Source organism: Python bivittatus, unplaced genomic scaffold (assembly GCF_059951505.1).
Source record: "Python bivittatus isolate LINGU-HERP-01145 unplaced genomic scaffold, Pbiv_v1 ctg000820_np1212, whole genome shotgun sequence".
In the NCBI taxonomy this organism is placed as follows: domain Eukaryota; kingdom Metazoa; phylum Chordata; class Lepidosauria; order Squamata; family Pythonidae; genus Python; species Python bivittatus.
In genome coordinates this window covers 167,647-193,007 of record NW_028277107.1, presented here as the reverse complement: position 1 = coordinate 193,007, position 25,361 = coordinate 167,647, and the positions used below count along the sequence as shown (strand labels likewise).

Here is a 25,361-nt window from a genome sequence, read left to right as displayed (position 1 = left end):
ATGGGTCTAGCCGAGTAGAGCAGGGACAAAGGAAGTCAGGGTACGCGATAGTGACTGCGGAGGGAGAGACAATAGAGAAGGGGGCACTACCAGCGGACTGGTCAGCTCAGCTGTGTGAAGTGCACGCTTTGAAACGGGCACTAGAGTTGGGAAAGGGAGTGTCCCTCACTGTCTACACAGACTCGCGATACGCCTGGGGAGTAGTGCACACTTTCAGGAAAATTTGGCTGGAACGGGGTTTACTCACAGCTGCTGGAAAGGGAAGGTTGCAGGGAGGAAGCAGGTCATTGGGTTACAATTGAGGGGACCCCAGTAGTGAGCCGTGCTGACATGAGGGGGATGGTGGAGAAACTGCACGAAGGGTCTCACGGGGGGTGCAGGCTTTGGTAGACACTGTAAAGCCGTGGTACTGGAGCTTGGGGGTTCGATGGGAACTCCACACCCCTTGGCATCCTGACTCCAGTGGGAAAGTGGGAAGGGCCAACGGGGTGTTGAAGCAACATCTCACCAAACTGGGATTGGAAACAGGGCTACCTTGGACAAAGACACTTCCGGTTGCCCTGCTTCGAATGCGGACAGCCCCTCGCAAGGATGTGGGGGTCTCCCCATTCGAGCTGATGATGGGAAGACCTTTCCTGGCTCCAATGGGAGAGCCTATCCCCGAGCTAAAGGATGCCTTCCTGAGAAAGTATCTCTTGGTACTGTCACAATCTCTCTTGTCTCTAAGAAAACAGGGACTCCTCGCTCAACGGCCCCCCTTGCTGAAAGACCAACACCCCCACAAGCCAGAGGATTGGGTCCTGATAAAGACGTGGAAGGATGAGAAGCTGAAGCCGTCTTGGGAGGGACCATACCAAGTTCTCCTGACAACTGAATCAGCGGTTCAGACCCGACAGGGGGGTTGGACCCACTACCATCGGGTTAAGCGAGCTCCCGACCCCCGACCGTGGACTGCCCAACCGGGAGACAGACTCAAAGTAAAACTTAAAAGGAACTGAACTAAGGCAGGGGAGGAGATGACCAACATAAAGGCGTAGAATTGGCACAGACAGCTTTGAACAGCACAACTTTTGTGTGGGGCAACTCTTGACTGTGAATGGTGTCACCTCCACCTGTTTCTTTGGAATGCCCATCAGCTTGGAAGCATTGAAGAATGTTACTCAGATAGCGAATATTGATATCACTGGGGATGATCCCCCATGGGGGGGGATGTTCTATCATTTTGGGTCTTCTCCCACACCAAGACCCTGGACTAATCAAAGGCAAATGGCTCTAAATCTCTTGGGGATAACCAATGCAACTCAATGTGTATATTTCAACAATACCCAGAACCGGACCCCCCATTGCCCTCAAAAGGTCCTGCTTTCACTTGTGGAGGGGTCTATAATATCCCTTACGCCTCAACCCCTCTATACCTACCTAAAGGTTTCTTTTTGTTATGTGGACATGAAGCTTACACCTATGTTCCAGCCTATAGTTCAGGGGACCCTTGTGCCATAGGGCGCCTGACCTCTCTATATGCCCTGCCTCCGATGCAAGCGCACCCATCAAAAGAAAAAAGAAAAAGGGAGCTGACATCTGATTGTGAGAGTGATGTGACACTCTTGTCCGAAACAGAAGCCATGGCTCTGGCCCTCTCCTTAGTAGGGGTTCCTGCACTAAGCGGAAGAGCTTACCTGGACCTAAGGAAGGTGGCCTGCCTCCTGGCTAAAAGTGTCAACCTCACATCCTCCCTTATTGCAGCTCTAACTGAAGAAGTGACTGATATCAGGACTGCAGTCCTCCAAAACCGGATAGCTATAGACTATCTCCTATTAAGGGCAGGACAAGGCTGTGAATCTTTTCAAGGTCTTTGTTGCTTTAACCTAACCAACAATGAGAACTATATTGAAGCAAAACTAGCCAAGTTGAAGACCTTAGCCTCTCGCATATCCGAGGATCCAGAGGGATGGAATTGGTCGTGGCTCACTAGTTGGTTACCTAACTTTGCTTGGTTAAAACAACTTTCTGTACTAGCTATTGGCTTCATTGCCTTACTGGTCCTAGTATGTTGCTTAATGCAATGCCTCCCTGCTTGTGGGAATTACCTGTCCCAGTGTGTGAAGCCCCGGGTCCGGGACGAGGGAGCAATCCTGTTAGCCAGGTTTGAGGCCCAACAGAGGCGTGAAAAGAAAAAGGGGGGATTGTGAGAAGGCAGGGAGAAGTGAGGGCCTCAAACGAACCATGTTTGCTAGGGGAGAGCGCTGTGCACCATGGGGCAGCCTTGGGGGGGACAGCAGGAGGGAGGATGGGCAGAAGGCACACTCGCACCAGAGTGGAGAGGGACGGCAGGAGGGAGGAAAGACTGCAGGCAAAAGGCAGGTTCGCACCAGAGTGGAGAGAAACGGCAGGGGGCGGCTGTCGGGTCAAGTGGGGATTGGAATGTGTATTGCGCTGATTGAGTGGAATGTCTGCGGTTTTGCGGTTAATTAGCGGCGCTCCGGGGCGGTAAAAAAGGTGAGATTGTGAGCCAAGCCCTCGTAGGAGGGGGAGGACAGATAGGGGGTATAAAAACCTGTCAGACCTTGCTTCGGGGTTCCTCCATTTCTGCGGGAGGGACCCACCTTTGCAAACGTGCCCAATAAAAACTTCTGTCTACTGGACAACCGAACCCGTGTCTGTCGTTTTCTGACAGTAACATCATCCGTGCTAGTGAGTGTGGGGTTGGCTCCCTGTTTATATGCAGTAGCTTGCCCCGCCAGTGTTGGTGAGGGTGTGGTTTTCTCCTTGATAGTTCCTTGATTAGGTTTGCTTTAGTAGCCCAGGAAGAAAAAACAGGAGTCATCTACAACATACAGTGTAAGGACTGTAACAGCCACTATACAAGACTGGCAGAAGACTAGCAGAGCGCATCCATGAACACAAACTAGCAGTCAGAAGACATGATGAAAACTCCTTAATCTCACAACACATGGACAGATTCAACCATAGTTACAACTGGGCAACTGTGTATATCCCAGACCAAGCTAATTCCAAAAACACTAGTGAATTCCTGGAAGCTTGGCACTCAGACACATCAGCCATCAATTGACAGATAGAGATAAACCAGATTTACACACTATTCAAAAGAGAAAAATAAGAAAGCTAAGAAGGAAACACAAAGACCAGAGGACATCCTCTCCAGCAACCTACACCCAGATAAGCAGGGATTAACACCAGACAAACAATCAAGCAGAGAACAATATTCCAATCAAGGAACTACTAAAGAGAAAACCACACCCCCACTGACACTGGCAGGGCAAGCTTCTGTATATAAACAGAGAGTACACCCGACTCCCTCCTAGCACTGAAGATGTTACCTAGTTGGGTAACAAAATGTCTGCAAGAAAACAACCAAGCTCAAGGAGCACCAAGGACTTCACAAAGCTAAATTTGAATGCGAGCTCGAATTAAAATCTCTGCCAAGTAATTTGCCTCAGCATACAATGGATTGCAAGTTCTTTTTTTAAACCACCAAGACAATAATCAAAACTTGGCTGGGGAACTTGGACAATTTATTGGGTTTTTGTATCTCCCTTCAGTAGCTGGAGGGAGTCTTTTATTGTACAAAAGGAGATCTTAAAAAGAAAAAAGAGAGAGAAATTTTCAAGTATACATGCCTTCAGCTAGTTCAGAAATTAATCTTAATAATAAAATTATTTTCTAGTTAATCATTTTCTATAAGCTTCTTATCTATACTATATTCTTCAAAATCCAGTTGCACGCTACCTTCATATCTTTTTATTCTGTATCTCCAATATACTTCTTTATGGCTGACTTTGATATTTCTGTCACCTTAATCCCTGAATACCTCTACTGTCACTCTCTATGCAGCTGTACTCCTTTTCCTTCGGAGTTCAATCTGTCTTTCATCTTTTTTTAGTTTCTATTTTCTATTTCTGTTCTGTCCAAGTCTGGACTTTTCCTGCCCCTTTCCTGCTGGTTTGTTCCTGGCTGGGCTTCTGGCTTCTCCTCCTCTTCTTCCCAATCTTTCCTCCATCTGAGGGAAACATCTTTCTCTCCCCAGTTATCTCAGCTTTGCCTCCTTTCCTGTTGCCTCTTCTCATCAGGGCTGTCTGTAAGGTTAGCTGCATTCAGTGCTGGAAATAACCCTCATGAGACACGGACTCGAACAAAAGCTAGTTTACTCAGGCGTAATGCGTAGCGGTTACAGACAAAGCCAGGATTGGCTTGGCGCAGTTTCTTACAGTATTTTATAGGGTTCCACCCTTGACCCATAGTACCCCTGGGTTCCGCCCCTGCCCTTCTCCCGGGTCACCCCTCTGCTTTTCATGATCTCCCTCCCCTCTCCTTAATGGCAGATTCAGTCAGGTTTCATTGTCCTCATGATCATCATCTTTTGTCTGTGTTGTTGGTGTACTCCTGGGGCTTTTCTCATGCGGATGAGATTGGGTTTCTTAAGTCGGGCTCAAACTGGTTGCTGATTGCCTCTGGATTGCTGTATTCCTGAAGCATTGTAATTGGGGAGTTGCCCAGTCTGTATTACAAAGTTGCCAGTTCCAATTTACTCTTGGCCATGAGTTAATTGCCACCACCTGCCTTGTTTCCCTTCCCTGACCACCTATGCCTGAGGTGGTGAAATTGACTAGCGGTGGTGAAATTGAACAGTGGCGCTGGCTGTACTAGGCCGAATCTGACACTGTCGATCCTTGAGTTTTTCTCTTTCTCTGACTCCCAGGTTTGACTCTGCTTCTCCTCATGAGGCAAGAGAAAACCACACCCTCACTGACACTGGCAGGGCAAGCTACTGTATATAAACAGAGAGCAATCCCCACTTTGATGGGCAGCTGGGTTGTCCTGGCGATGGGGGAGGGCCAAGAAGGTGGGAGAGGAAGGAGTGCAGGGGCTTATAGCCTGCTCAGGCAGCCTGTCCTTCCACAGGGACATTATTTATCTTCTTTATTTGGGTTTACTTGTTTATTTAAATGTATTTATTTCTTATAAAACAACTATTGTAGTTGAGGCACTGGCCTGAACAGGAAAAAGCTACTTCCCACTAGAGAGGAGACTTGTATCTGAAACAGAAAGGTTGGTCTCAACCTTTCGTGTGGGAGAAACCTTTCAAGTTAGTTTTGCTTATAAATGTCTGGTGGTCTGTAACATCAAATGGCAACATCTACCATCTTGAAAGGCAAACATTCCTTCATAGCAGACCATCCTCATTCTCTGGTCTCCCTGAAATTTTGTGTACACTAACACTTAATTTGGCAGTACTGGATAAGAAGACAAACAACATGCAATTTCCTAGATGGACCTCTACCAATTTTCCAAACAAAATTTCCTCTCCTTCATTTCCCAGGCCTTACTTCAGCTGTCCAGGGAGATCCCACTTTGGAAACTGTGAAGAGATGGTGAGAGGAGGACACCTTCTAAAAGCACCTTTTCAAGTTCTGCTTAATTCATTGAAACCACTTAGGGAGTGAATGCAAAGGGATGGGGAGAGGGGGCAGTATGGCCAGTTTGCTTTCAGCACAATAGGTGGTAGCAGTGGAACCAAGTCCCAACCATGGCAAGGCCATTCAGAGGGTATTTAGGAGGTTGAACCAAGGAACCCTAGTGTATTACAAAACTTTTTTGAGATGGGAAACACATAGAATGTACACAAAATTATGACTTTGAGAGAAAGATTGCAGAAGTAATCAGATATTGATTTATGCTTTCACAACTAGCTGCTCCTTGGTATTTAGATCTGGTCTTAGTAAAATAATGTAGCACTTAGGGAAAAAGATGAAACCCAGCAGGCCAGCACTGGAGGCCAAAATGGAGAAGATCTGCACAGCCACCATGTACTTCCCTTTGGTGCTCAGGTAGGTAGGCACAAAGGAGACCCAGACGCTGCAGAAGACCAGCATGCTGAAGGTGATCAGCTTGGCTTCGTTGAAGGCTCCAGGTAGGTTCCTGGCCAGGAAAGCCACCATGAAGCAGATGGCAGCCAGGAAGCCCATGTAGCCAAGAGCAATATAAAACATGGCAAGAGACCCTTCATTGCATTGCAGGATGATCTCTCTTAGTTGGGAGCGCATGTCAGAATCAGGAAATGGGGGAGAGACCCCCAGCCAGATGCTGCAGATGACCACCTGGATACTGCAAGAAGAAACGATGATGGAATTGGCCAGACTCCTCCCCAGCCACCTCCTCACTCTGTTCCCTGGCTTTGTGGCCAGAAAGGCAAGGACCACCGTGACTGTTTTAGCCAAGACAGAAGAGACAGCAATCGAGAAGACGATGCTGAAGGCTGTCTGTCGGAGAAGGCAAGTGGCTCTCCTTGGCCGGCCAATGAAGAGGAAGGAGGCCAAGAAGGAAAGCAGGAGGGAGACCAGGAGCATATAAGAGAGGTCCCGATTGTTGGCTTTGACGATGGGAGTGTCTTTGTGTTTCACAAAGATTGCTAGTACAAATACAGTAGGTAAGGACAAGAAAAGTGCAAGGGAAGCCAAGATGGTCCCCAGATATTCATTGTACGTCAGAAAGCTTACTTCCTTAGGGACACATGTATCCCGCTCCTTATTTGAATGCTGGTCTTCTGGACATTTGGTGCAATGATCTGCATCTGAAGAGAAGAAAAGTAACATTTACCAGGTTCAGCCACTAATCTAGTCTTTTTTATGCCACCAGCAGAGATGCTGCATGGCGTAAGAAACAGCCAAAACAAAAGAAGATGCAATTTTAGGAACTGTGACCAATTTACTAACCACTGAGAGCACTTTTCTGCTTTCTAACCCTGGTGGAGGATGCATGCTAATGATTTAGCAGTTGATACCTTGGTTTCCTAGCCTGTCTATTTTTTAATATGTTTCAGAAATAAACCAAGCAAGGTGGGATCTTCACCCAGGGAGAAGTGTCAGCCTTCTGATAGAAGGGCTGCTTCACTTTGGAGGCACCCACCTTCCTGAGAGGAGAAGGTCCCCTCCGCACAGAAAACACAGTCATAGCAGCAGATGGGTTCCCCTTCCTGACCCACCTTGAAAAATCCAGACTGACAACTTTCCACACACCTGGAGGGAGGCAGACTCTGAGCAGAAAAAGGGGAACATAAAGGACGGTAAATTAGAGCTGACATCAAAGAAAAGAAATGGTAGACTAGGTCCATTTAAGGGAAGCAGCTGTTTATCCAGGAATCTCCCTTCCAGGAGATCAAAGGATCTGAGTCGAGGAGGAGATGTTTCTTCTTTTTCACTTCCAGACTGTGGTATAGTTTGCAATGAGAGATGAGGTTTGCCTTGACTCTGTTGGCTCTGAGAGAAATGGTCAAGCGGAGCTCTTCCAGGAGTCCTTTATAAGACCCAGCATAGCATTTTAGGAATTGGTTATTGTATTATCTGTGTTTCATTTTTGTAAACAACCATGAGTCACATGATTATGTCAGTCCAAAATTACATAGCAAATAAATAAATAAACAAACAAACAAACAAACAAATGGTTTTCCAGTGAATCTGCTGCCTCAGTTTTTTCCGTGTTTTTTTACTGTTAATCGTCAGTTTTGGTCCACATCTATAAAGCATGACAACTATGGAAAGCATTATAAAAAACAAAACAAAATGGCATCGTTTGAACTGGGAATCCAGACTCCCTTAATCAGGCATAGCAGTGGAACATGTAAGCCACAAAGGTGAGGAGAGGTTCTCTGCAAATCATTTGAACCCTTAAAGGGCTCCAGAGACTTCAAAGAAACTCCACAGAGGATGTGTTAAATTAAGACAATGCTGAAGAAGAGAAATAGGAATGAGATGGTTTTCCCCACCTTGCTAAACCTTTGGGGCCAGATAGCAGCATCCTGGTCGATGACAAACTTGGGTTCCTGGGATTTCTGTCTTGCAAAACTTCCAAACTTCACCCTGACAACAGACTGGTTGGGAAACCCTAACCAGTTCACCATATCCAAGTCAGCTGCCAGCTCTCCGTTCTTGTCCAAATACACCCCATCCATGGAATGGTTGTAAAACTGGGGGGTTTGCAGGAAAGGATGGAGCTAGAAAGGGAAGAACATCGACAACAAATGCCTTGCAGCCTTTTGCACAAGAAAGAACGAGTCTGTCTTGTGCCATTGTCAAGCTAGGGTCTTCAGATTCACCAGGTAGGTAAAGGCCTCCAGGACAAGGAAGAACATGGGTATCATCTGCCCTGGTTTTCTTGTAGTGCTTTTCAATTTCTCAGCCTACCTTACAGCCCTAGGACTTTCTGGTGGTGTCTCATCCCCAACCTCTCCAGGCCTGACCCTCCATAGCTTCTCAGCCCAGATGAGAAGGGCCGACTACAGTCACCTCTTCAATTCTGATTCATTGTGGTTCTCTACTTGAATGGCTATGAAACTCATTCATGATTGAAGGATCCCAATTCTATTCATGAATACTTTTTTCTCTGTGTTAGGAGATTTGGCAGTTGAAGCCTTTAGATGGATACAATATGTGTCATATATTTATCTCTAAATTGAATACTAATTTGAACTCGAAATTTAAATCTAGACCTAGACCCATGTATATCTGCATTTACATCTATGGCTCTCTGCCAGAGGAGATGGACTGCACTTGTGCTTGGTACATCAGTAGAAGGAGTTCCCCAGAGTAAGAATACAGGATTGTCCATAATCAGCAGCCCCTTAAAAGGGAATGTCGGATACATAAACTTGGTTTTCCGTGGAAAGAGTGGGAGGTGAGGTCCCTGGAACTGAACCCAAAGACTTGAAGGAATGGAAATGAGCTGCTGGGCAGGTCCAGTTGTGAAGTGTCCATAAAGATGAGTTGATCAGGCATTCTTTGTTGAATTTCTGGGAATCTCTGGCCCAGTTTGAGATGCATTGGAGGAGCCTGACCACATTACTCTCAATTTAAGAAGCAGCTTGAGCCACAAACTTCACCCTTTCTTCAAATGCCACTGTGAACACAGAAGTATAAACTTCTCTTCAGGAAACCCTAGTATGGCCACTTCACTGGGCACATTTTGCTCCTCGCAACCAAGTATTCTTTGTTGTACCAATCCCAGTCTGAGTCTAAATCACTCAACATATTATTAGTTGAAACGTTAAGGAAATAAGTCATAGAAAGAGGATATTGTAGAAAAGCAAGAATTGAGACACTTTGGACAGTGTTCCAGCACCATGCATTCTGGTAGAGAGGACAAGGGGAGAATGAGAGAGGGAGGGAGGGGTCACTACAGACACAGGCAAATGCCCAGTTAGAACCTGGGTTATGCATTTATTCAATTTACAGGGCTGCCTAATTGGCATGACTGGTTAGGAGGATGAAAGGCCCCAAAACAGGCAACCTGAGTAATCCTGTGAGAAGACCCTCCCAGCTGGATGGAAGGATGGCAGCTTCCTGCAGAGAAGGAGCAGGGAAAATGCTGTTCTCCAGAGACAGAGGAGTCTCACCAGGTGTGGCAGCATCGCCAGCAAGATGAGAGTGGAACAAATGGGACCAACATGTAGCAGGATCCAGAGGATAACATTTTCCAATTGCCCTTTATTATCCTAGTCTTTTCCTCCCTCCCTTTATCTACCACACAAACATCATAGTTAATGTAGGCAAGAAAGAGTCACCTGTTTGATGGTTTGTGCTTGGGATTATCTCTTGAGAACAATCTGGCTTCCCCTCTCCATATGCTAAATTTCTCCTCTATACGTACTTTAAAAGTAACGGTTGTGTTCAGCTGAGATTCTTTGATGGAAAAGGAAATACCTGCCAAGGTTGTAGCCCTTCCAGTTCCAAGGTTTGTCCACCTTCCTTCAACATCCTCCTCTTGGATCTGGAGACACAGGCAGCATTCAGGGCTCGTGCCAAAGCCCAGATGGTGTTGTAAATGTGGTGGCTGTCAAGAGAAAGGATGGCTTCAACCTCTTCCTGTTGCAGACTTTCTATTTCTTCATTCTCTTTACATCTAAACCAGCCTTTAATGGAGAAAGGATGCTTTTGAAATGAACAAGGAAAAGCTTTGTTGGCAAACTCAAAGATTGAAGGGAGAAATTGGTCAACATCATCTTTTACCCAGTTCTTTGTCTGGATAGAAAAGGTGAAAATACCATGAACATGATGGAAATTTTCATCCCACAAATTCAAAGTGAGATCCCCCATGGCTGTTACGATCCAGATTTTTCCTACAGTAGGTTTTATCAAGAGCCGCAACATATGGTCAATGAATGCCATTCCGTAGAAATACATAGCATGCAAAGTGGGCTCTGCATAGTAAATAAATACATTGACTTGTTTCCATCTGAGGTATAAATCAGGGTGCAAACTGTATAAATTCATATTGTACCCCGATACACTTTGGGAGAAAACAGCACAAATGCCATTTTGGGTGAGTAAAGGTGTTAAAGTTTTGAAGAACTTTTCTCCATTTTCATTTTCTGGAGCAACAAGAGCCACTGAGGTCCATCTGAAATACTGGATCATTTCAACCATCCCTGCGTATTGGATTCCTTCTTTTGGGAGCATCCGGTAGAAAAAAGGGAACTGGGTTTTATCATTCAGATCATCAGAAACAAAAACATAAGAAATCTGGAGAAAATGGAAGGAATTGATCATGACCCGTGAAATCCAATTCATATATTATTCATTCCAAATTGTAAGTAATTCTAAATTCTAATAGGATTGCAGCATCAACAAACACACTCAAAATGGGGACTTGCTCAGTTCTTCAGGGCAACACAGGTAAGCCAAAGATTTTGCCATCATGCCAATCAGCCTTTGAATGACAGTTCTGAGGGAAAGGATCACAAATATTGACTACATTAGCCAGAAATGCAGACTGGTAGCAGTGCCCTTCTCTATCTCGGTAGCAAAAGCATCACTGGGATCAGTGTTTGGTGACTTCATGGACACACCCCTACAGCTTTCTCATCAGGTGTATGGAATTGGGTTGACAATGCCTTGCTGTGGGATTTATTATTATTTTTTACTTTCCCAGTCTATCCTACAGCCTGATGGTCTCCCCTCCAAGTCTCAGCCAGGACCAAGATGCTTAGAAGGAAAGGTACAGAGATCATCAACCTCTTTTCTCCTCCCCTCTTTTCCACAAAAGCCCAGTCAAGACTGGTCCAGGAATGTAACCCTTCTTGCATATATTTTAAATTATCTTACATTTAGATAAATAAGTACCCTTATATAGCATATTTGATTTACAGAAATTTCATACAAATGCAGTACCCATCAACAGCTGGAGCAGATGGTAGCCTTTCTCACTGAGCTGTTCAAACAAGAGATGGATGCTTGGAATGCAACCCTTCATTTACCCAAGTCAACATTTTCTACACTTTGGGAATTTTGAATTTTATTTCAATGGAGAGGAACAATGAAAGAGAGTTTTTGCTGTTAGAGAGGAAACCACTATAAAATTACTGATAGCACTCTTGATCAACCAGTTTTACGTCTCTACTACAACATTAAACATCTCTTGTATCTTTCTGGAATAGTCTTGGAGATTCCCGGGCAGAAATTGACCACAACCCACACCTTTCCTTGCTGACCTGTGGGATTTTGTAGATGCTGAGCATGGTTGCAATATGTCGGGAGAGGTCAGAATCAGTCCCTTCAAGGACAACCAGCAGATTTTTCTGTCTTCCGCATTTGTAGTTTGGAACATTTGCCTCCCCAGCAGAAAGCAGGTCCAGCAAGGCTTCAGCATTCATCTCTGCACTGAAATGATTGTCATGGACATTGTAGCCCAGAGTGATGTTGGGTAAGATCAGGGGACTCTGGCTGATCTCACGGATGGCAGTTAAGAAGGACAGGTGGTACCAGAAATGTATCTTTTCATTCCTGAAAAAACAGATGATGTGCCTTGTCTCAAATTCAATTATAGCATCCCATTCCCTTCTTGTTTCCTTATTGCTATCAAGTGGAAGAAGTAATCTTAATTCAGGAAGGGAATATGGTGGAACAGGCATGAGTGGAACTGGGTGGAATAATACTTATGATTGGGGGAGGGGCTGCAGGCTTTGACCCAACATCTGAAGAAAAGGAAGCGCTCTGAAGTTTAATATAAAGGAGAAAAAGACTGATGCTGATCTCTTCTAATAAATTTGGATATTAACCGAATATAAAAATAGTTCATTCAACCTCTAAGCTTAAATTAAATCATTAAATGGATGCACAATTTAAAGATAATTGATATGCAAGAATGGTATCTTCGATGTTACAGAAAAAGTAAACTTACAGTGAATGCTATAGAGAAAACTTAGATGTTTTAAAATGTTACTTATAAATCTTCTAAGAGTTGTTAAATCAGGAGAGATCTTTAATTCATGAGACTGAAACTACTGCAAACTTACATATTATTCCACGACTGAATCTGGCTCATTGCTGTTACTGCTATATTCATTTTATTCTAATAAGATCTGTACTTTTTACATGAGCTATTTAGATACATAGATTGAAATTGATGTATACTAATAATCTTTATTAAAAATACAGACCTAAGAAGAAATCTTCTAGGTTTCCTCATGAAAGAAAATTTCAAGCCATTTTGGCTGATATTTAATGTTTTGGAAAGTTGTGCCATCACAGGCTGTTGTTTTTAATATTATCCCCAGCAGATCCCAATATCATTATTTTCCCCTTCATAATAACATTGCCCAGCATTTCAAAACTGTTACTTTTATTCACGTTTTAAGTGAGCCAACACTGTTTCTCCTTTTGTTGCTCATTTCTGAGATCATTTCTGAGCATCATTTCAGTGATGAATAAAAGAGGCACGCTCACTGCTCATTTCCAGCTCTCATTTCTGAAGGACAAAAATCCATGACCGCACAGATTAATGTTGAGTCTGTGTTGTTATGTGTAACGTACTTCTGTTACTAAATTTTCAAGCAACCAGCCTGTATGAGCTGCAAGAGACTGTAAGCAAGTTGGCCTGAGGGAGGTTACCTTCTGGCCATCATCCCCGGGATCCATATTTCCCTCTCCTCCCCCTTTCTGCTGATCGACCCCAAAAATCAGACATTAAGTGGGAAGTGCAGATGCAGCTGGTCCTTCTCTGCCCTGCCTGGCCTTGAAGGCTCTTCTGCCCAGCCAGCTGCAGGGAGAAGGGGGGAAATTAGGCCGAGGGACTTTGGGGACTGAGAAGGTGTCCTGCATGTTGTCCGCTGTATCACTTACCAGGAATAATGGCTGTGACTTCTGTCCCTTGTCAAGCCCAGTTTTTTATATCAGGAGAGAAACTCTCTCAGCTCCCCAATTTTCCTGGGAAAGTGAGAGCCTCGGCCTCAACCTCCCTTCTCACTGTAACCACTTGCCGATTTCCCTCCACTTCATTTCTCCTGCAAGCCTCAGTGGCTGTGCTTTGTTGTGAAGAAACCAAAGGAAACATCTGCCTTCTTCTCAAAGTTAGGAAACTTTGGAGAAGGTCAAACTTCGAAATACACAAACTCCTTATGCAGCTACCTGAAGAAAAGATAGAGCTTTTGGGTCTGAAAATGCACAGAAGAAGCGTTTGGGCCATGGAGCCCCTTGTCAGATGTTTTCCACAGCAGACATGATTCTTGCTGTGCATCTGAAGGTCAGATATGCTGGTTTCCTCTTGAGGTCAAAAGGGGTTTCTCCAGCTGAAAGAGTAGCTCAGGCATTTGGCTTTGCCTCAGTCTTGATGCATCTCCAAACCTTTCCTCACCTCCAACAGAAATTTAGGAGGGACAACATCATGGGAAGGGAATAAAAGAAATTAGAGATAATTAGCAGCAAATTAACTAGCAGCACCTCCATCTCCGAACAATGACTCACCAGCGGAAAGGTTGGTTGGAGGGAATCTCGGTGAAAGTGTAAAGTGGATTTAGACCTTTCCTTGCAGTGATGACTCCCCCAAAGAGATAATCGCCTGGCCTGAAGTGCTTTACCCAGTCTAACAGGCCTCGTTGTGAAGTCAAGGGGCATTTTGCCTTCAGCATCTCACAGGATAACTGGGGAAGGAGAAGCAGAAAAAAGAGAAGAACCATTCCTCACATAGCTGGCACAGCCACTTGCTCCTCACAAGCACTCAGCAGTAGAATTAGAAGCAGCCCAAATGTGAGAGTTTGGTGGCTTCCTTGTGCAAAAGCTTTGTGTCTGAAAGGATCTGAGGGAACAAATCCTCCTCAAGGGCCCTGGTCTTCAGCTCCAAGTCTCAGTGGTCCAGGAGACTTTTATGCTGCTGTCCTTTCAGGCTCAGGGCAAGATGTCATCCTGTCTCCCTCTCTGCTCTGCTGCTTGTTTCAAAGGCGATCTTGAGGGAAATCCCAGGAGATTTGTTCAGAAGACAAACAAGACCATCCTCAGTTGTAAATTGCAAAGAGGAGAAAATCAGCTCTGCCACATCCTGAATTCATTGGGGTGTGTTGGGGAGGGGGGAGATGGAGCCAGAGAAAACATGTTTTCCAAATGGACCAGATGTGGTTCCCTCATCTCAGACGTTTTATGCGGGGGCAAATTTAGCAGTTTCAAACACAGTTTCTGTTTGAATGAATAAATCCATGTTCAGGGGACATAAGGATCCCAAATATTTTGAGTTACTTTTCACGTAGTCAGAGGAGAAAAAACTGTTATCAGGTCTAGCCATTACCAAAAAAAACCAAAAGATGGATCAGGGCCTCCTGCCTGAAAACAGAGGATAAGGAGACTTTTCTGTATTTGTTTACTTACTTACTTACTTATTTATATTTCAAATTTGGTCACTGCCCATCTCACTAAGGAGTGACCCTGGGCAGTTTACAGTAAAATCAAGAATAAATATTATTTAAAATACAATAAAAATGCAATAAAAACCATATTCATACATAAATAATAATACCTTCCAAGGTACTGCTGGTAGATAAGGATATTAACCTACAGGAGCATATTCAAGGTGCTAGTCACCCCTCTTCTTGCCCCACACAAGTTGGCAGAGCCAGGTCTTCACCCCTTTCTGGAAGGTCGAGAGAGTAGGGGCCTGCCTCACCTCTGCAGGAGGGTATTCTATAGGGTGGGGGCAATGGCAGAGAAGGCTCATTTTCTGGGCCCCACCAGTCAACATTCTTTCATCAACAGGGTCCATAGCATGCCTTGATGGACAGTGCCTATGAAGAGGAGGGTGGTGTGAGAGATGAAGGCTATCAGGGAGGAGGGGGTGCATTCCAGGAGGGGAGAGAAGACGAGACACAATACAGTCTGCAGGCAGAGCATGGGAAGTGAAAGAGGTTCAGGATAGGCACTCCCTAGAATCTCCCAGGGTAGATCCACTAGTTGCTGTAGTATAGTTTTAGTTTGGCAAGATTCTGTCTATGAGATGTAAGCAAATAAAGAAACTTGATTCAACTGGACTGTTTCACCGTTGTTCTTGGGCTGGGCCTGACACATACCCTCTCTGCTTGACTGGGTGGGTGTCAGAACCTGCATCACCCAACTATTGTTATTTTACATTGCATTGTATTCGATGGGAGTTGGATTGATTTGTTTCTGCCAATCCTCACTAGGGAGGGGGGGTTGCAGTTAAAGGTTGTACTAGAAGTAGTAATGGGAGGTGGGAAGGAGCTTAACCTTATATGGGCAATTTAGACTGGCCTGATTGCAGGCAAGGCAGCTGGGGGCCAAAGAGCCAGGAAGGAGCTCCGATAGGAGGGGGAGGAAGGAAAGAAGTCACCACCAGGTGAAGAGGAATCGAGATGCCAGGCAATAAGGGGAGGGGGGATAAATAGAGGGAAGTTAACCCAAGGCTTTAGTTTTAGCAATGTTTTGTTTGCAAGCTACATGTACTACAAAATAAAGAAGCATTTATCTGAACCAGGCCTGGGTGCATGAGAATTCTTCTGAATTGGGGTTTGGACATTGTGGACTTGACAGTGGGACAGCTTGATATAATGGGTGTGGACGGTCCCTCAGGTAACCTAGTCCCATGCCATGTAGTGACAATCAACACCTTGAATTGGACCCAGAAGCAAACTGGCTCCCAGTGCAGTAATATGGAGGGCATGAGAAAAGTGCAAAAGGATTCGAACGTGGATTTCAGAAATAGGGTGGCCGTAGAAATTCTGCCCTCACTGGAATTCTGGTGTCAGTGTTCCATAAAGAAGATATCTGAAAGTTTTTGGATTCTTCTGAGCTTGCCCGATTGATTTCAGACCTGCTTGCAAGTTGAACCCTGGGACAGGGACCCACATGTGAGAACTTGTCCCCTCAGCTGGTGGGACTGACCCATCAGTGCCTCCTGGTCTTCTGAGAGCTTGAAGTAAATAATTGCACACCAAGAACTGAAAGGAACTCCAGAAGCTTCTTCACCGAGTATGATGGTCAGAGGCTGTTCTCACTCAAAAGCAGCAGATTTTACATACAAAGAAGCCCTTTTCCTAAGTATGTATGTATGTATGTATGTATGTATGTATGTATGTATGTATTTATTTATTTCAAAAGTGGATGTCCCTGCCTGTCTTAAATACGTAACTCGGGCAGTTAACAAAATTGTGTCCTGGGTTCTGGTTCCAATGTACCCGTGGAAAATCCTCCTTCACAGTGTCTGCACAATTTTCTATAAACTCAGGAGCAAAGAGAAAGTGGGAAACCATATTGATTCAAAAGTGGTGGTCCATTTCTATCAAGACATTAAAACACAGGACTTGGTGGGATTTTTTTTTAGGAAATTAAGAGGTCTAAGGCTGTTTGCTAGAATTATTAACTGACATCTTTGGAAAATAATTCACCCCAAACCCACTTTACTCTGTGGTTTTGACATCAAAGTTTCTTTTGTATTCAGCTCTGGCCTCAGCACTTGGGGATGAAGGTGCAGCCCAGCAGTCCAGCATTTAAGGCCAAGAGGGAGAAGATCTGCACAGCCACCATGTACTTGTTCTTGATGCTCAGATAAGTGGGCACAAAGGACACCCAGCCATCATGGAACAAACGGTTCTAGAAGTGCAATTCAGTTGCTCCTCTTAAAATAATAATAATAATAATGCCCCTCCAGGGCAGTTCCAATCAGTGTTGATCAGGGGCAGACTTGCAGCCCTCAGCTTCTGCTGTGCAGGGTACCACAGGGTTCAGTTCTCTCTCTGATCCTGTTTAACATCTACATGAAACCATTGGGTGGGGATATCCAATGGCATGCGGTGAGGTACCATCAGTATATTGATGATACCCAGCTTTCATTTCCACCCCTGGCTGTTCATGTGATGCCATGGAGGTCCTGCCTTGGGGTCTGGATGTTATGGGGGGTTGGATGGGAAACACAGCCCACTGCTCAACCCTAAGATGCTAGTAATGACTCATAAAGTCCTTCATGACATGGGGCCAGGTTACTTGAGGGACCGCCTGTCCCTGAATATGTCCCAATTGGTCTGGCAAAGAAGGAAGGAATTGAGTCCCATTTATTAGGGAATGTCATCTGGAGGGCCCAAAAAGAGAGGTTTTCTGTGGTGGCACCACCCTTTGGAACATCATCCCCCAGAGATTAGATTGGCCCCAAGCCCACTGGCTTTTCACAAGGCCTTCAAGACCTGGTTTTATCATTGGGCTTGGGGATCCAGCTGTGTAGCAGAGGCGCACAATGATTATATTGATTTGTTGGTGTTGGTTCTGTTTTGGTTACCTTGGCTGTTGATTATGTGTATGTTGTTTTTGCAGTCATGTCTTTTATGATGCATTTACTGTTGTTATCCACCCAGAGTCTAAACTTGAAACAAGAAATAAAGAAATAAATATGCATCTGCATTCAACAAGTGAGCAACTACCTATCTCAGCAGACTCTTGGCTAACTTGACAAATAGAGCCAAAGTCCATCACAAATCATGACCAACTTAATTCATAGTTAGGTGGGACTGTTCACACCCTTCATAAAAACCTTTCTTGATACTGGATTGTGTAAGGATATTCTCTCACAAAAGTTTGGGGCCAGATTCTCCCATGCCATTATTGGCTCATTTTCAAAGTTGGGAGCTCATCTGTGATTTCTCCTTTGTGTATCTGCCTGTTGACTCATTCAAAGTGATCTCTTTCCTCCTTGCCATTGTCCAAATCACAGTGATTACTTGTTGTCTTGGCGCTCAATCTCTAGAGACTTTTCTGCAAACCTTGAGAAAATTTGACAGCAAGGTGTCAATAACATGTTTTCATCTCAATACCAGACTAAAGCTTTGTGGGCTGATGCTATGGCATTGGAAAGTTGTGGGTGCATAAATGCTTCTGGAGAAAGAAAGAAAGAAAGAAAGAAAGAAAGAAAGAAAGAAAGAAAGAAAGAAAGAAAGAAAGAAAGAAAGAAAGAAAGAAAGAAAGAAAGAAAGAAAGAAATAAAGAAAAAGAGAGAGAGAGAGAGAAAGAAAGAAAGAAAGAAAGAAAGAAAGAAAGAAAGAAAGAAAGAAAGAAAGAAAGAAAGAAAGAAAGAAAGAAAGAGCAAGGGGAGCCTTTTAGGGCAGTTGGGGGCTTTGTTTACAACCTCTCCTCTCCAGATGTGAAGCCTTGGCTGGACCCAGTCTGGATTAGGGTGAAGCTTCTTTCTTGAAAGAGGACTTCTCCCTCTTCTTGATCTCTCTTCACAGCAGACACAAAGCTGGAGGCTCAGTCAGGAACACAAGTCATGTTGCTGCTTGTGCTGCTTCTGTGGCCCCAGGGAGTCTGTCTGAAGCTCAAGGCCAATTGCCTCCTGACTCTGAAGAAGGATGGGGTGGACCCACACAATCGTTACAGACCAGGACAGCTTTTCATTGGTGGCATAATCTCTGCAACCAGGGCTAAGTTTCAACCATTAAGCTTTAACACAACTCCTTCAAATGAATTGTTGTGGTAAGTGAATCTGCCTGCATTGCATTACTGTCCCCCTCCAGCCTTAGGAGCCTTTGTTGCCTTGATCTCCTGCTTTTGGTATCTCTCATCGCACTTTCCTTGACATCCTCTGAGCAGAGCCAGACTGTGGGTGGAGAGGGGGGTTGCTCCCTCCTACCCCTTTCTTGTACCATAAAGAGGTCAACATGGACACAGAAATGCAGGAATGTTGTATTTTTTCCCTGCATTGAAAATGAGATAACCTCCAGATTCTTTTTTATGAGCCCAAACTCACTGATAATATGAAGGAATCACAGAAAGAAATTTATTTAGTCACTGAATTTCCAAATGTGTATGATTGCCATTTAAACAATGCCAGGTGTTGTAATTGTGTAATGATTTCAATGGAAGTTAAGTCTCCACTCAAGGACTTCAAAATCTAAACTTTCCAGAGACTGATAATATGCTGGCTTTGTTAACAGTCACAGCTGCTCCTTGTATGTGTTTGTATGTGTGTGTCTGAGTGTGGAGATGGTGGTCTAAGTGGCCTTTCCAACATTTGGAGTCAATGATTCTATGTTTTATACAGAAGGATAAGTCAAACTTCCAACAATGAAGTTTCACAGAAGGTAAGTTCTTTTCCAGTCACCAACTGGGACCATGTCTTTAAAATCAATCTAATAATATCTCTTCATATGGTATAATGTTTTAATTATTTTTGTTAATATGTTTAGGAATATTGTAATCCATTCACAGAGACTCTTGGACTTGGGTAGATTAGAAATATCATTGTAGAAAAAGGTTAAATAAAATGCTCTTTTTATTGATTCTAAAATATTGATACCTGCAGGACAGCAACAACAGAATATTGGACAATGCTCTCCTTCCTTTTTGCCATCCAGGACATCAACCAGGATTCCCATCTCTTGCCCAACATCACTCTGGGTTACAATGTTTACGAAAATTATTTCAGTGCACAGATGACTTCAGATGCTCTGCTGGACCTGCTTTCAGACGGGGAGGCCAATGTCCCCAACTACAGCTGTGGACAGCAGAGACACACAGTGGCGGTTCTTGAAGGGGCTGAAACTGACATCTCCATCCTCATTTCTACCATGTTGGGCACCTACAAAGTGCCACAGGTGTGTCTTTCCTTGGAAGATACTTTTTAGTCATGCAACTTTCAATCAGAGGTCCTTTCTTTTAAAGGAAAACAAGAGTTTTATTCTGGAAGTGATAGGCATTGAGGATGAAAGTTCAGATCATCCAAAGGAAGGGAAGATTTAGAACAGAATTATTCCCTCTACAATGGTCCCAGTCCAGATTGGGGGACCCTCTAGTTCCTGGAGATCAGAAAACTCTCCACTGAAGAAGCAAATGAGAAGGGACACAATGCCTGAATCATTGCAAGGAGTGGAACAAATCCCTTTATTCCATCCAGAATTGTTATTTTAAAGCTTGGCTATTATGCGTATCAAATAAAATACTATCTCTCATTCCTTTTCAGATCAATTACAATTTTGTTTCCCAGATTCTGAGAGATAAAACTCAGTCTCCTTTCTTCTACCCAATGCTCCCTGCTGAAGGAGTCCAATACCCGGGGATGGTCAAGCTGCTCCTTCATTTCAGGTGGACCTTGGTGGGTCTCCTTGCTCCAGACACTGACAATGGACAATTCTTCTTGAGGACAATGAGCTCCATGCTGATAAGGAACAGCATTTGTCCGGTTTTCTCACAAACCTTTTCCAAAACAATCTATCATGTTGTCATAAGTGATCTTCCATACCGCAAGTGGAGACAAGTGAATGTCTTTCTTTATGGCGCTGAAGCATATTCATTCAATATAGGGCTAGATATTATACAAGTAGTATTTGAAACTTTTAAGGAGCCTGTTACAGGAAAAGTCCTGATCACAACAATCCGATGGGACTTCACCATTTTTTTGAAAAATACTTACTTTCCCATTCAATTCATCCATAGCATTTTTCCTTTCTGATGAAGAGTAACCACATGGGTAAGTATGGTGATGTGATCCATTTTATCCCTGTCATGCATTACCTTGCACAGACATCTTTCAGATGCTCCTACACCAAGGATGCCTTTTCGGTGAAAGTCTGGAGACGGTGCAAAGAGAGAGAAGAGCTGGAAGCTCTGCTTCAGGAGATCATTGATCGGATCCTGTCTCGGGACAACTATTTCATTTACAACACCATCTGGGCTGTGGCCCGAGCGTTACATGCAGCCTATTTATCGAGATCGAAGAGGTCAAGGATCAATGGTGGGAAGAACTTGGAGACTCTAAGGCTGAAGGCCTGGCAGGTATTTCTTTTCTGTTGCACATGTGTCTTCTGCAGCTAAGAATCAGTTTCACAAATGTAAAAATTAAGCTCATATTCTCAAAATGAAAAAAAAAATTCAAAGACAAACATTAAATTAAATTTCAACTTTCCATTTCTCTCTCTTTTGAATTCACTTTTTTTTCCTTTCTTTGTCAATAGATTCTCCTTTTAAACTTCATTTGGAAGAAGTACTTTGGATGTCTTTACTGTTCAGCCATCCTTTCCCTCATTCAATCAAATATCATTTCATACCCTGCCAATAATGGTTTCTTGCTTAATTTGTTGTTTTGCTTCCACGTGTGTCTCCTCTGACTTTTCCCTTTGCAAGCAGGAGCACCACCATCTCTGATCTGGGGGGTGTATTAGACAGTGTCACCCTGCTGGCCCAGGCACAATCCCATTTCTTGGTTAAAAACAGTTTTATTCCTTTGCTGCTGCTTTACATTTTCACTAGAATTGGAGAAAGGAAAAGGGGAAGGGTCACAGCAAGTGGCAAAACATGGCCCACATTTTCTGGGCTGATAAACGATGTAGGCTAAGGCCCAGTTAGGACTTTGATGGCAAGACCTGAAAGTGGAAAAATATCTGGGAAAAGACAAGAGGGAAGGAAAGTACACGGATATTCTCTGGGAGTTGAGCTTAACTGGCAGGAGGTTGATGGGGAGTTGGGGTTCGTCTCCAGGTCAACTGACTGATCTATCCGCCTGAGGCAGAGTTCGTCTAGTAGAGCAAAGGCGTCCATAGTAATCCTCAAGGTGAGCAAAGATTTTTTTCTTCATGAGCTTCGCATTTACCTGTAGAGAGATGGAACATCTCTATGTGTCTATGACGAGCTTTGTGTTCCCTTTTGACATCACTGGGCAGAATTCTTCTGGTGTGGTTGTGCACAACATCATTTTTCTTTGGGTTCCTAAGTTTTGACTTTTCTCCATAGCACTTCATCCTCCAATTCTTCTCCCAGAACCACCCTGCAGATAAATTGAGCTAACTCAGAGTTTGGATAACTCAGAGATTGGCCCGAAATCTCCTGGGGGGGGGGCTATCAATCCCTTGCCTCCACAGTCCTCGTCCAACTCCTGAACCACTAAACCTCCTTGGCAAAGGTTTGAAAGGAACCTGGTAGCACATTCAGCAGTTGGATTTCTGCTTGTTAAGGGTGGATCTCAGAAGTTGCTTCATAAACTCAGCACCATGTTTTTGTTGCTGTTGTTTTACTTGTACTGTGCGTGTGTCTGAATCTGTGTTCCTGTATGTTTATCAGCTAAGACAGATTCTGCAGACACCAGGATCATTCCTTTCCTCTTTCTCCACTATCGTCAGCTCTCAGCTCTTGAAGTTTATTTTTCTACATTAAATGACTTGCAACTTTTTCTGAAGATACTTTCATTCTGAGAGAAGATTTATCCAGCACGCCTTCTTCTAGCTACAGAAAAGGCAAGAAAAGCTGAGAGAAAGAAGAGTTTGCAGTCCCTCTTGAGTGACAGGGAGCATTTCTCTTCAAGTGAGAGGCAGATCCTCATGACCAAACAGGCTCTGCACAGGTTCAACAAGGGGAACTGTGGGTACGGCTGAAGGACTCCCCCATAAAAAAGTCAGAAGGGCCACTCTGCCACATCCATCTGTCTGTGTGTGTGTGTGTAATTATGCATTTCCTTACAGAGGTATATAGAAGAAGATCATCAAGATCACCTTAAAAAAATATTGTAGTTCCGAAATAACAAATTAGATGCAATCAGAGAGATTCTCCAATAGCTTCTTGCTTTCTTCAACAATGGAGCTCACTTGAACCATTTCTGAAATGTGTTTTCATGTTGGTTATTAAAAACTGGAGCCTCCAAGAACACCAATTCTCTTCAGAAAATATTTTTCTAAGTTATTATATGAACTTGTGCTTTGAAGAAGAACAAAATCAAAATAATAATTAATAACCAGTTGATTGATTGATTGATTGACTGATTATGTGCCATCAAGCCATTTTCGACTCCTAGCAATCGCATAGATCGATTTTCTCTATGACAATCTATCCTTAAGCTCTTCTTTCAAGTCTCCCACTGGTTCACTCATTGCCCCTGTAACTGAGTCCCTCCACCTTGCTGCTGGTCCTCCTCTTCTTCTCTTTCCTTCCACCTTTCCCAGCATTACAGCCTCCTCCAGAAAGCTGGGTCTTCACATAATGCGTCTGAAGTAGGATCATTTGAGCTTGGTAATTTGTGCCTTGACTGAGAACTCTGAGTTGGTCCATCGGTTTGTTTTCCTGGCTGTCCATAGTATTCTCAGGAGTCTTCTCCAGCACCAACATTCAGAAGAGTCAATACTCTTCCTATTCTGCTTCTTTAAAGTCCAACTTTAAAGCTTCCATAGAGTGGCACAGGGAATACCATGCCTTGCACAATTCTGATCTTTGTAGGTATAGACACATCATGGCATTTGAATATCTCTTCGAAGGCCTTCACGGCTGGTTTATGAAGGGTTAGTCTGCAGCATATTTCTTGAGTGTTTGTTCCTTTTCTGTTGATGGTTAATCCTAAAAGGCAGAAGCTGTCCACCACTTCGATCTTTTGATTGTCAATTGTAAGGCTGGTTGCTCTACCTGTTGCATTAGTTTGGCCTTCTTATATTTAATTTTAGTCCCATGCTTTCACTGTGCCTAGTGTTTCTTCATCAATACTGGAAGCTAATGATATAGAGGGCAATCAAATAGTAACACAATTGGAAGTTTTGGGAACTTTACCACAAAGAATATTTGAGGCTGATGCATAAGGCAATCAGATAGAGATTGGTTAAGCATCTCTAAACATTTACCCGTCATTCCACTCAAGGAGAGAAAGGCAAGGAGTTCAGAGGACATGGGAGTTTTCAAGAATGATCCCTTGACACCGTGGTCAGCTACAGGAGAAGGCGGAAAAAGGGAGGTTCTTGGCACAGGGCAGCAGAGCAGAATGTTGGAGGCCTCCCACAACACCAGTGAAGGAGATAAATTTCTATGACTTACATTAACACACAATACATTAACATTAACACACTCTCACACATGTGCTAAGAGGGAGTAGTTTTTACACAAGGAGAGCTCTTTGGGTAGTAATAATGAAATAGAGGGAATGGTTCTGGATTGGAGATGGACAGAGGGAGAAAAGAGTCACCTTTCCTTGCAGGGCTGGGCTGCTTCTGCTCACCAGTCTGGTCTTCAAGGATCAATGATGGTTCCACCAACACTCACAGGGGAGTGAAGAGAGGGCTTCTCTATGTGGAGCTGCATGTCGGTGCCCTTTCCCTGGGTCTCCTCAATGTGTTTCTTGGTTTCTAGACTTTCTGCAGATACCCTTTGCCATAACTACATGGGTTTACCAAAAGCAGCAAGAAGCATTGCAATTGAGTAGAGTTGAAGGAGATGTATGCACCATCCTTGTTTAAAAAGACCATCTTTGGGTCCTTTTAACATGATTTTTACTTCCTGTTGTCACTTGACTAGGCATTCTGTAGAACAATTCAGAGCTACTAAGCAGTGAAGAAAGGAACAAGCCATAAAGGATGAAGTGGGCAGGTGATTACATAGCCCAGAGACAGAATGTCAGAACCTGCATCAACCAACAAATGTTAATTTAAAAACTATAGCAGTCAATGGGGGTTTGCTCAATTTGATTCTGCCATTCGTGACTAGGGAGGGGGGATGGTAGTTAATGGTTGTAATTGGGGTAGTACTTTGAAAAGGAGAAGTGCTTAACCTTATATGGGCAATTTAGAGGGGACCTGATTGCAGGCAGAGGAAGGAAGGGAAGAGGTCACCACCAGGTGCAGAGGAATTGAGGCACCAGGGCAACAAGGGGAGGGGGATAAATAGAGGGAAGTTTACACAGGCTTTAGTTTTAGCAATGCTTTGTTTCAAGCTGCATGTACCACCCAATAATGGAGCATTTATCTGAACCAGGCCTGGTTTCATGGGAATTTTTCAGAATTAAGGTTTGGACTTTGTGGATTTGACACAGAAGGAGATTTGGGAAAGAAACTCAGAATAACCCTTGCCTGACTTTGTTGCATATAAATTGGGACAGAGAGAAACTTGGGCAGGCTTTCAAGATTGATGGCAGCCCCTCCAGGTAGGACAGGTCAAGAAACAGACACTGCAACGATTCCTGAAATGCTACTTTGCTGTTATTGGGTGTAATAACTGAAACTTCAAAGCCTGTCCAGGTTTCTCTCTGTCCCATCTCAGTGCTGGTCCAGTTCATATATAATTAAAGTGTACGTTAATAGGTTTTAAAATTAAATTGTTGATAAATTGTCTCCTTAAGAATTG

At 43.9% G+C, this 25,361-nt stretch overlaps 1 protein-coding gene across 1 annotated transcript; it reads right to left on the bottom strand.

Moving 5' to 3' along the window:
* Window positions 1-5,690: 5,690 nt before the first annotated feature.
* Window positions 5,691-24,323, bottom strand: LOC148214016 (vomeronasal type-2 receptor 26-like). Its single transcript, XM_088128857.1, has 6 exons — window positions 24,285-24,323; window positions 13,752-13,927; window positions 11,501-11,792; window positions 7,781-8,008; window positions 6,925-7,051; window positions 5,691-6,589 (listed from the first exon to the last, which is right to left on the bottom strand). Exons 1-6 carry the CDS (start codon window positions 24,321-24,323, stop codon window positions 5,691-5,693), a joined length of 1,761 nt encoding a protein of 586 aa, XP_087984983.1.
* Window positions 24,324-25,361: the final 1,038 nt, after the last annotated feature.

Bases quoted from the DNA above. Each gene is read 5' to 3' on its own strand.
- LOC148214016 (XM_088128857.1), bottom strand. From the start codon at position 24,323: ATGCAGCTCCACATAGAGAAGCCCTCTCTTCACTCCCCT. The intron at 11,793-13,751 runs GTGAGTCATTGT...CTGTTTTTTCAG, and splicing joins TCCAACCAACCTTTCCGCTG to GAATGAAAAGATACATTTCT. The intron at 6,590-6,924 runs GTGGGTGCCTCC...TCTTCTCTTCAG, and splicing joins GACCTTCTCCTCTCAGGAAG to ATGCAGATCATTGCACCAAA.